At 48.4% G+C, this 10,471-nt stretch overlaps 1 protein-coding gene across 1 annotated transcript in view; it reads left to right on the top strand.

Annotated features, from left to right (window-relative positions):
• Window positions 1-307: 307 nt before the first annotated feature.
• The window catches only part of AK8 (adenylate kinase 8), a 125,308-nt gene continuing 115,144 nt past the window's right edge, over window positions 308-10,471 (top strand). Inside the window, exons 1-4 of the mRNA XM_015407537.1 lie at window positions 308-319; window positions 2,012-2,093; window positions 4,611-4,682; window positions 7,274-7,474. Coding sequence (XP_015263023.1) covers window positions 308-319; window positions 2,012-2,093; window positions 4,611-4,682; window positions 7,274-7,474 — 367 coding nt within the window. The remainder of the gene's footprint in view (window positions 320-2,011; window positions 2,094-4,610; window positions 4,683-7,273; window positions 7,475-10,471) is intronic.

Here is a 10,471-nt window from a genome sequence, read left to right as displayed (position 1 = left end):
CCCTCGTCCCCATCCGGCGACAGCAGCAGCTGCTCCTGGGCGGCTGCGGGGCCGTCCTTTCCATCGGCCCAGTCGCCACCGGCCTGGCGTGCCTTCTCCCGGCGCTTCTGGGCGGCCAGGAGGTCGAGGCCCAGCAGGAAGGTGCGCAGCTTGGGCCGCTTTAACGTGCTGCTCGGGCGCCGTCTCCGCCACCTGCTTGCCACCCCCATCCAGGCTGCCGGAGCCCCCACCTCTCGTTCCTGCCTCCACCAGGATGCTGTAAGCACTGACATTTTTTATTTTAAAAAAAAATTGATTTTTTAAGCGCATGTATGCCCAGGCACTCAAACCGGAAGCGAAAAAATAAATATCCAGAGAGTGGACAGACGGCCCTATTTGCAATCATTGCGAAAGAGGGCTGTCCATATAGGTGAAATCGCGCATTCAAAGCGCGAGATCCAGGAACGTACTCGATTTTCCAGGGGTCAGGAAAACCCGCAAGTATTGCAAGAGTGAGCCTGCTTCGTTGCAGGCGCATGTGAACAGAAACTTTAAATGCAGGAGGAAACAGCAGTGAATCCCGATCAAAGGGACAGTGTGACCGCACCCTTGATTGTCCCACCCTTTGTCAGAGGTTTAGTTTGGCTTTTGACCCAACACAGGAACTTGAGGGAAAACCAGGCACTTGAGACTGTATAATTTAAAACAGAATATAAGATTTTTATTTAACAGGCAGGGAATATATAGAAGAAGTCAAGGTTTAGAAATGTTGGGGTAAAATATATATATTTTGTACAGGAATGGATTCTTAAAACCAACAAGAGTGTGTTGTTCTAGCTTATTTTCAGAGATTTCTAGATCTTTTCAGGGGGAGGTATTTTGCTTAGTATATTTCAACATTACACCCCAGAGTTTCCTAGAGATTTCCTCTTTCTTAGAGAATCTAACTTTCTCCGTTTTGAAAACAGTTTCCCACTAACTCCTGAGGTATCAAGCTTATTTCCTTCGCCACAGAACAGGTTTCTCCCCAGAGCTCAGCCCTTTTTAACTGGCAGGAATTATTCTTCTTTTCCCTAAGAAGCAATAACCCTTTTCTGTTTGGCTTGATTGGGAGTTACAGCCTAACAATTCAGTCACCCTTGCCAAACCTCTCTTCCAGTACTGATGTCTGTGTAAAACGGTTTTGGTTTTTTTTAGCTTTCTAGACTTATAATGACAATTCTCCCTCAGAGTACTTCTTATTCAATTAGGGCAAAAGAGTCTCTTCTCTCAGACGAAGAACCTGTCTGAGAAATCCTGTCAGAACCACTGACTCCAGCCATCTCTTTCTCTGTCAGAAGCCAACTCACTGGCTTGCTGACTCCAGACGAGAAGCCTTTTCTCCTCCAGTATACCGCTGATCATATACCTTCTCTCAGCTGATACTGGCCACACAGGTGCAATCAAACCGTCACACGGGTTCAATCCTTGGCATCTCCAGTTAAAAGCATCAGATGGTAAGGTAAAGGTAAAGGTTCCCTTGCTTGAAAGCCAGTCGAATCCGACTCTAGGGTTGCGGTGCTCATCTCCGTTTCAAAGCCGAAGAGCCAGCGCTGTCCGAAGACGTTTCCGTGGTCATGTGGCCGGCATGACTAAACACTAAGGCACAGGGAACGCTGTTACCTTCCCACCAAAGTGGTACCTATTTATCTACTTGCAATTTCCTGCTTTCAAACTGCTAGGTTGGCAGGAGCTGGAACTAGAGATGGGAGCTCACTCCATCGTGCGGCACCTGGGTCTCGAACTGCTGAACTACTGACCTTCCACAGCCTGCAGTTCAGCATCTTAACCACTTGATGTGAAAGACCTCTGCCTGAGACCCTGGAGAACTGCTGCCAGCCTGAGCAGACAATACCGACCTTGACAGAGCAAAAGTCTAATCCAGTATAAGGCAGCTTTGTGTGTGTTCATGTGCGTACAGTTCTCGGCACCTGGGTTATTGTTGTATGCCTTTTATTTAAATAGTTAACTATTACGTGTCTTTATCCACCAGGGCTGGGTTATGGAAGGGATTCCTGGCACCCGAGAACTTGCACGAGCCCTGCAGGAAAAGGGGATTATTCCCAGGCATGTTGGTAAGAACCTTTATCTGAATTTCTCTAATCAAGACTTTCTCATGTTTATTGTTATTTATTTCCGTTATTCACAGTCCACCTTGCTCAGATGGACTCAAGGCAGATTACACATAATGAGTCAGTACAATCAACAAAATGTATTTATTTATTTAAATGCATTAAGATATTGGAAAACCATAGCATAAGTGTTAATATGACATATTAAGCAGTACCAAAATTACATAATAGAATCATATTTACAATACGCTACATACAACAGTAAAGACCACAAGTCCCGATCATTTACCCAAGGACGTTTGTGAAATCGTTCTGTACTGTGCAGCCTTATTGCCAGCGCAGAAAGGCCCTCCTGAACAGTTCAGTTTTGCGTTGTTTGCGGAAGGCCAGGAGAGGGGGAGCTTTCCTGACCTCCTCGGGCAGGCCATTCTGCAAGGCAGGGGCCACAGCGGAGAAGGCACCGGCACGGGCAGTTGCTGATTCTGCCCATTTGCCGGTTGGTACCCGCAGAAACCCTTGCTGACATGAGCGGAGTTGCTGTGGCGGAGCACAGAGAGATAGGGGGTCCCGTAAATAAGGGGGACCAAGACCACGAAGGAACCAAGGCCACATGTGATAGCCAGTACCTTGAATGTACCTTGTATTGATTCATATATTATTTAGCAACTTCTTAGATAAACAAGATGGAAAAGAGAGATTTTGAAAAGTGGTACCTTTTCAAGGGGGTTAAAATGAGTACTTTCCCACCAAGCCTCGTTTGGAGGAGGCAACCAGAAAGTCACCTTAAACTAGGGCTGCCAAGCCGCGGCGGGGGATCCGCACATTTTCACAGAATCCCTTCCGCGGGGGACAGTGATACGCGTTGCACCGCCGTCACCAGGATGTGACGCTACGCGTCACTATGGCAACGGGACTCCAAACAGCTCCATTGCCAGAGCGATGCGTAGCGTCACATCCTGGCAACGGCAGTGCAACGCGTATCACTGTCCCCCGCGGCAGGGAACCTGTGAAGACGTGTGGATCCCCCGCCACGGCTTGGCAGCCCTACCTTAAACACTTACTATGACTATTTACAAAAAAAAATAATGCAGGCAACCATGTTGTTATCAGCCAGTGCTCCCTCTAAGCTGTGGAGTCTTGTGAGCAAGAATTCTAGTTAGTGAGCTACTGACATTAAAGTTGTGAGCGAGCAATATGGCTACTGCATAAGTTAGTTTGTTCTGGAGCCCATCCTTCCAGAACTAGGAGAAAAACGTCTAGCCGGAGGCTAAAAAACTGTGAGCTAGCTCACACTAACTCAGCTTAGAGGGAACGCAGGCGGCCACTAGCCATGATTGCTAAGGGGAACCTCCACATTCAGAGGCAGTAAACCAGTGCCAGGGGGCGGCATCAGGGGAAGGCCTCTGTGCCCTGTTTGTTTGACTTCTAGAGCAGCTGGTTGGCTACTGTGTGAGACAGGATGCTAGACTAGAAGGAATACTGTGTGCAATTCTGGTCACCACACCTTAAAAAGGATATTATAGCTTTGGAAAAAGCCCAGAAAAGGGCAACTCGAATGATAAAAGGGTTGGAACACTTTCCCTATGATGAAAGGTTAAGGCGCTTAGGGCTCTTTAGCTTGGAGAAACGACGACTGAGGGGTGACATGATTGAGGTTTATAAGATTATGCATGGGATAGAGCAGGTAGAGAAAGAGGTACTTTTCTCCCTTTCTCACAATACAAGAACTCGTGGGCACTCCATGAAATTGCTGAGCGGTCGGGTTAGAACGGATAAAAGGAAGTGCTTCTTCACCCAAAGAGTGATTAACACTTGGAATTCACTGCCACAGGAGGTGGTGGCAGCTACAAGCATGGACGGCTTCAAAAGGGAATTAGATAAGTATATGGAGCAGAGGTCCATCAGTGGCTATTAGCCACAAGGTATAGATAGGGACTCTGGGGCAAGTGATGCTCTGTCATCTTGGTGCTTGGGGGGGGCAACAGTGGGAGGGCTTCTAATGTCCTGGCCCCACTGGTGGACCTCCTGATGGCACTGGTATTTCTGGCCACTGTGTGATACAGAGTGTTGGACTGGATGGGCCTTTGGCCTGATCCAACATTGGCGTCTCTTATGTTCTTATGACCACTGGTCTGATCCATCATGACTTTTCTTATGTTCTTATCCCGTAGAAAATGACCCAGCGTTTGAGTTCACTAAACTGGGTGTTTTGTAGGAGGGGGAAAGATGAAGGGGGGGGAGCAGCAGCAATTTTTCAGGGCATGGTGGAAAAGACCCACAACTGCAGTTTATCTTCAAGTGGGCTACAGCAGGTGGTGTCAGAGACTTACTGAGATCAGCTAACGCTTGGGGTGTGTGTGTGTGCAGATTTCAGGCTGGACCAAAAGCATCCTGGGACAGAGAGAAACAAGAAATGACTGCTCTCCCTCGGAAAATATCTAAGCCTGCAGCAATCTCAATACTGTATTTTAATGCATTTTAATCTCAAGACTGTATTTTAATGGTTCCTTCATTTTCTAGTGGTGCTCTACGCAGCAGACACTGTGCTGATTGAGAGAAATCTTGGGAAAAGAGTGGACATCTACACTGGAGGTGTGGTGTGCTTTTACTGTCTTGATAATTTTGTGCGTATGGGAACAAAAGCTACAGAGCTTCTTGGATGACGCTTCCATTTTAGATCCCTTCCAGTCCGGTTTTCGCCTGGGCCATGGGACAGAGACGGCACTGGTCACCCTCACAGATGACCTCAGGAGGCATCTGGATCGGGGGAGAATGGCAGTGCTGTTGCTGTTGGACATGTTGGCAGCATTCGACTCGGTCGACCATCAGTCACTGATCCACTGCCTCGCCAATGCGAGAGTTCAGGGGTCAGCCTTTCAATGGCTGGCCATAACTAGGGTCAGGGCCTTTTCGGTGGTGGCTCCATACTGGTGGAACAAGCTCCCAGAAGAGATCAGGGCCCTGCGGGACCTTTTGCAGTTCCACAGGGCTTGTAAGACGGAGCTCTTCCACCAGGCCTTCAATTAAGGAGCTCCTGCCCACAACAGAAACCTCCTAGGAGGGCAGGGTGGAACGGGGCTCACAGATGGCAACGTTCAGCCATACCGTCTGCCACATGCATTCTGAAGTGATACAGCCTAAGAACTTTGCCGGCTCACTCTACCACCTACTCCTGCGTAAACTGAGCCTGGTGTACTCATGGAATAGAACAAGGTGGGAATAAGCCATAGAATGGACCCTACCACATAGACTGCAGGGGGAGCTGTCACATTTTGTTAGCGATTCCCTGCATCCAGTATTCCAGCAGAAGCAGGCAAAGGCTGGCCTACAGCCTTCCTATCTGCAGTTCTAGCTTTTAGTGCCTGCTGCAGGGTAAGTGAGGAGAGACGTTAGCAGAGGGAATCCCCTTCTCTAAGCTTACCTGTGCAAGGTGTATTGTCTTTCCATCCTCTGCTGCAGGGTTGGAGAGTTGGTGTTCCGGGTGCCTGAAAGAGTTCTGACTGAGCAGTGTTAGTAAGATGCTGTAACAATGTTTGTTCTCCCCTTAGCTGTTTGTGTAAAGTATTCCCTTTGTGCACCAAGCACCGTTTCTCTAGGGGTCCCAACACCAAAGTCCACCCCCCACATGCATGCATATTCTAAGTGTGCATGATCCAGGGGGCAGAGATGCAGCTCCAGGCCATATCATTTGGTCTGCAGGGATCCTGTCTGGGCTTTATATAGGACCTAGGAGAGCTGGGATGGGCTATAGACTTATAGTCAGAATCCTACGCTGTAGGGAGGTGCTGTGTTAGGCAGGTGGGGAGGGGGAACTTTGTTTTTCATTTCGATTGAGTTCAATAGGAGTGTCGTTACGCCATTGCAAGGTGGGAGGAGGGCTTAGGGTACCAACCAGTGTTCCCTCTAGGCTGAGTTGGTGTGAGCTAGCTCACAGTTTTTTAGCCTCCGGCTCACACATTTTTCTCTTCGCTCAGGAAGGACGGCTCCAGTGCAAACTAACTTATGCAGGGGCCAAATCCCTCACTCACAGCTTTCATGCCAGTAGCTCACAAAGTAGGAGTTTTGCTCACAGGACTCCACAACTCAGAGGGAGCATTGGTACCAACTAAACCCTGCCCCTCCCCTTGCATGCGGCTGGGTATTCCCCGTTTCCAGCTCCTACGCGGTCGATGCCACACCAGCATGAGTATTGCACCAGTGTAGTGTTGGTGGGATGCTACACCGGCATACCTCCAGTTATTCCAGCATACTTCTGAGTGATGCCGGAGGGAGGCTTAGTTGCTATCCTAAGTGAGTTACAGTCTAGCCTGCAGACTACACTGTGAGCAGCTAAATTTAAGTCTTCTTTTATACTCATAGATGGTTGCCTGTTATTCCCTTCAGGGTGGGGCAGAGGCCTTGTAAATCAACAGAGCTCTTTTTTGTCCTAGCAAGAACAGGCTAGCAATGTTGTCTCCTCATTAGCTTAAAACAGACACAGAACAATTTCAAAAGCAAGGCTCATGTCCATATATTACAGCTGTAGAAACGATAGGACAAAGACAGATACTTAAAGAGAAGTCACAGCAGGTTTTTCTCTTGTGGTGGGAGCTCAGCTTCTTCCCAGCTTTGTAGTCTGCATGACAGATGTCTGTTCTCTCATTGAGTGCTAGGCCGGCTGTCAGTCTTTCCCACTCTCCTCATTTTTCAGGTAGTCTGCCTGTCTTTAAAAAAAAAAGAAAGAAGAAAATTAAGTGCCACTTATTTATTTATTTGGTTGTTATCCTGCCGTTCCTCCAAGGAGCCCAGGATAGCATACATGTTTATTTATTATTCATTCTTTGCTTATTTTTTTTAAATAAACACCCCAGAAATATTTAAAACCAGTTCTGTGAGAGGTGTCGGTGACGTCACAAGTGCTAGCCAACAGGTGCCTCCCATAGCCAGCTTTTGTTGCAGTTTTGCAGAATCCACTCATTCTGGGGCCATCCTAGGGAGATGAACAGGATCATTTATGCTGAATGCTATCAAGGTGCTTCCTAACCAATCCCACTGTCATCCAATTGTTCTGTCAGCATATCCCATACATATTGTCAGCAGTTTCCAAGCGTAACCAGGATATTCTCTGGTTATGGCTAAGACTCAAGTTGCGGTTTCAACGAAGTCTCCTTCTGAATGGATCTTTTAAACTGTCCCCTTTCCAGAGGTGTACCATACAACCTTTGATTGGCCAAGTGACGAGGCCGTACAGAAGCACCTGAAGGCACCGGAAGGAATATCCGAAGTGGAGACCACAAGGCGGCTCCTGGAGTACCACCGGAACTTCCCGGGAATTCTCCAGTCCTTTGAGAAACCAATGAAACTGATCAATGCTGACCAGCCGTGTGCAGATGTCTTCTCCCAGGGTAGGAATGGAGAATAGACTTGGTCGAGTATAGAGCAGGATGCATCCTCCCATCCTCCATTTTAACCTTGTAAGGTAGGTTAGGCTGTGAGAGAATGTCTGGCTGAAGTTCACCCAACAGGCTTCATGTCAGAGAGCTGATTTGAACCTGGACCTCGCAGACCTTAGTCCAGTACTCTTAAGCACTATAACACACAAGCCGTTCTGTAGCTGTGTGGAATTCCTGTCGTCACTGCATAGGGTTGCCAGATCCCCACTGGCCACTGGTGGGGAATGGGGGGGGGGCTGGTTGCCAGATCCAGTTTGGGAAACTCCTGGAGATTTGGGGATGGAGCCTGGAGAGGACAGGGGCCTCAGTGGGGTGCAATGCCAGTTTGGTGTAGTGGTTAAGTGTGCGGACTCTGGGAGAACCGGGTTTGATTCCCCACTCCTCCACTTGCACCTGCTGATGTGACCTCGGGTCAGTCACAAGCTCTGGCACAGCTGTCCTTGGAAAAGAGCAGTTTGTGTCAGAGTTCTCTCAGCCCCACCCACCTCACAGGGTGCCTGTTGTGGGGAGGGGGAGGGAAAGGGGGTTGTAAGCCGCTCTGAGACTCCAAGTGAAGGGCGGGGCATAAATCCAATCTCTTCTTCTTCTTCTTCATAGAGTCCACCCTCCAAAACACCCATTTTCTCCAGGGAATCTGATCTGTGTAGTCTGGAGATGAGCTATAATTCCAGGGGATCACCAGTTTGCACCTGGAAGCTGGCATCCCTCCCACTGCACTGAATCAGCAGCTGCAGCAGCAACAGGCAGACTATGCAAGTCTGGAAGACCCCTCCGCCTGTCTGTAGGCCAAACAACCCTACAAAATGGCCACGCTGTCCTAGGATTGTTTCTGCCTAGGAAAAATGTAATATTGTGCAGCATCCTTAAAGGACTGCTTTGGAGAGGAACGCAGACCTTAATCTTGCTTTCCAAGGTGTATCTTTGTGTACCGAGATGCGATGATTCAGGATTTGCTTTTCTTTGTCATCTTTATATGTGAATAATCTCTTTCAGTTTGGCTCTTCATGGAGGAATGGGGGAAATCGACAGCTACAAAGCATGCCTTTTTTCCCCTCCAGCCACCTAACAATCTGTCGATGGTCTGTTTATAGCCTGGTTATCTTTTTGCATTTTGAAAAGGCCCGTCTCTAATTAGGACTCCTCCACTTTTGAGGCAAACAAGTTGGAAGTTTATATTTAGGAATTTACAAATTAATTAGCTCTAAACTCCTTAATTAAATTTAAAAGTTCATATCATCGTTCATAAACAATTCATGCCTTGAATTGTAAATATATGTGTGCAGGCTGAATATTAATTATTATTAATTAATAATGCAGTGAGATAAATTGAAAATTGGAATGAAAAAAAATTCTCTCTAGATCTCCCCCTCTTCCGCTCTCCCCCCCCCACACCGATGCATCAAGCAGACAGATTTTTTTTAAAGAATAATTAGATGTGGAGACTGTCTAGGGGATCATTACTCCTAATTAACTTGGTTATTTACTGCAAATTAAGCACCATTTGTAAGCAGGCTGCCTGGCCTGTTCTGTTTGTGCTCTGGATATTCTGGGCTGGGAAGAACTGCGTAAGCATTCTCTCCAGTTAGATGATATTTATTTGGGGATAAATGCAAACAAGCCGTTTTCTGTGGTGGTCAGGACTGGCCGCAGGGTTTGAGGAGGGGGACATGGGAGAGACCATCAGTAGACTTCCTTACCAGCAAAAGGAGGAGCACATAAATGATGCATCACAGGGTCTTCTGCTCGGATGACTCACACAAGTGAGCCAAACCCCGTGCCAAAGTCCTTTTTTTTTTAAGCCTTACCGCCTGACTCTCTCTCTCTCTCTCTCTCTGTGTGTGTGTGTGTGGCACAAGCAGAGGGCAGCTTCCCTATTCTCCCACCCATTGCTGGGCGCCCCCAATCCCTCACCTGGTTCTCAGGCTCCTGACACAAAATCACACTTTATGTATGAATCTAGGACAGTTGCCTGACCTGTGTTCACAATCCCTAACATGCCCACTGTTATGTCCTCTGATCAGAGGTCATTTCGGGGGGGAACGCGGGGGAATGCAGTTCCCCCGGGTGAGGTACCGGGGGGTGGGGCACATGACGAAGCCCTGCCCCCTGCTTCCGGCCACCCCGCTTCCCACCAATAGGACCTAGGGGTGTCCCTCCACAATTGGATAAAGTTGGCCACCCGGTCGTTAGTTTTCTGTTCCATGTGTTAAGTACAATAAACGCATCTTCTCGTATGTCGTGGTCCGCGTCCTGATGTATCGAACCCAGTACTTTTCACCCACAATCCACTGTCTAATACGCCTTTTAGAAACTCCCCTCTGTGGCTGCCCTGATCATCAGGACAATGAGATGGTTCAGTTGCCAAATGGGCCAGAAGGTTTGAAATGCCCGCTTGGTGGTGCCATCTGAAGCTCAACGTACAGCGAAGTTCTTCTAAGCTCACTGACTTCAGTGGGTTTAGAAAGGTATAACTCTGCTTTGGCTTGTACTGCAACACTCCAGAGTCCAGGTTCCTCCATAGGATGTGTCCGGGCACGAGGGTTTCAGCTTCCTTCTCCTGCTGTTTCCTCAACTCCCACAGTCATACCCAGGGCTTTTTTTTGTAGAAAAAGCCCAGCAGAAACTCATTAGCATAATAGGCCACAAACCCCCGACAGCCACAACTCATTAGCATATTAGGCCATACTATTTAAATGCCTCCCCGATCCTTCCCCCCTGGCCCCCCCGCCTTGGAGTCACCGGGGTGTGTGTGTCACTCTCCAGGCCTTCCCTCTGTAGCCAGGCACGCAGAGGTTTTGGCTGTAGTCAGGGGTCATTTCGTAGAAAAAGAGCTAGGGGAACTCATTAGCATAACTCATTAGCATATGCCACACCCCCTGACATCACCGGAAGTGTGTCATAAGGCCACACACCCCGCCCCCAACGGTCCCGGCCGCCATCGCCGGCCTT

The sequence above is a fragment of the Gekko japonicus genome, unplaced genomic scaffold (assembly GCF_001447785.1).
Source record: "Gekko japonicus isolate JY-2015 unplaced genomic scaffold, Gekko_japonicus_V1.1 scaffold955, whole genome shotgun sequence".
Classification (NCBI taxonomy): Eukaryota; Metazoa; Chordata; class Lepidosauria; order Squamata; family Gekkonidae; genus Gekko; species Gekko japonicus.
Note: the sequence above shows the minus strand (reverse complement) of the source record. Positions and strands in the feature narration are given on the sequence as shown.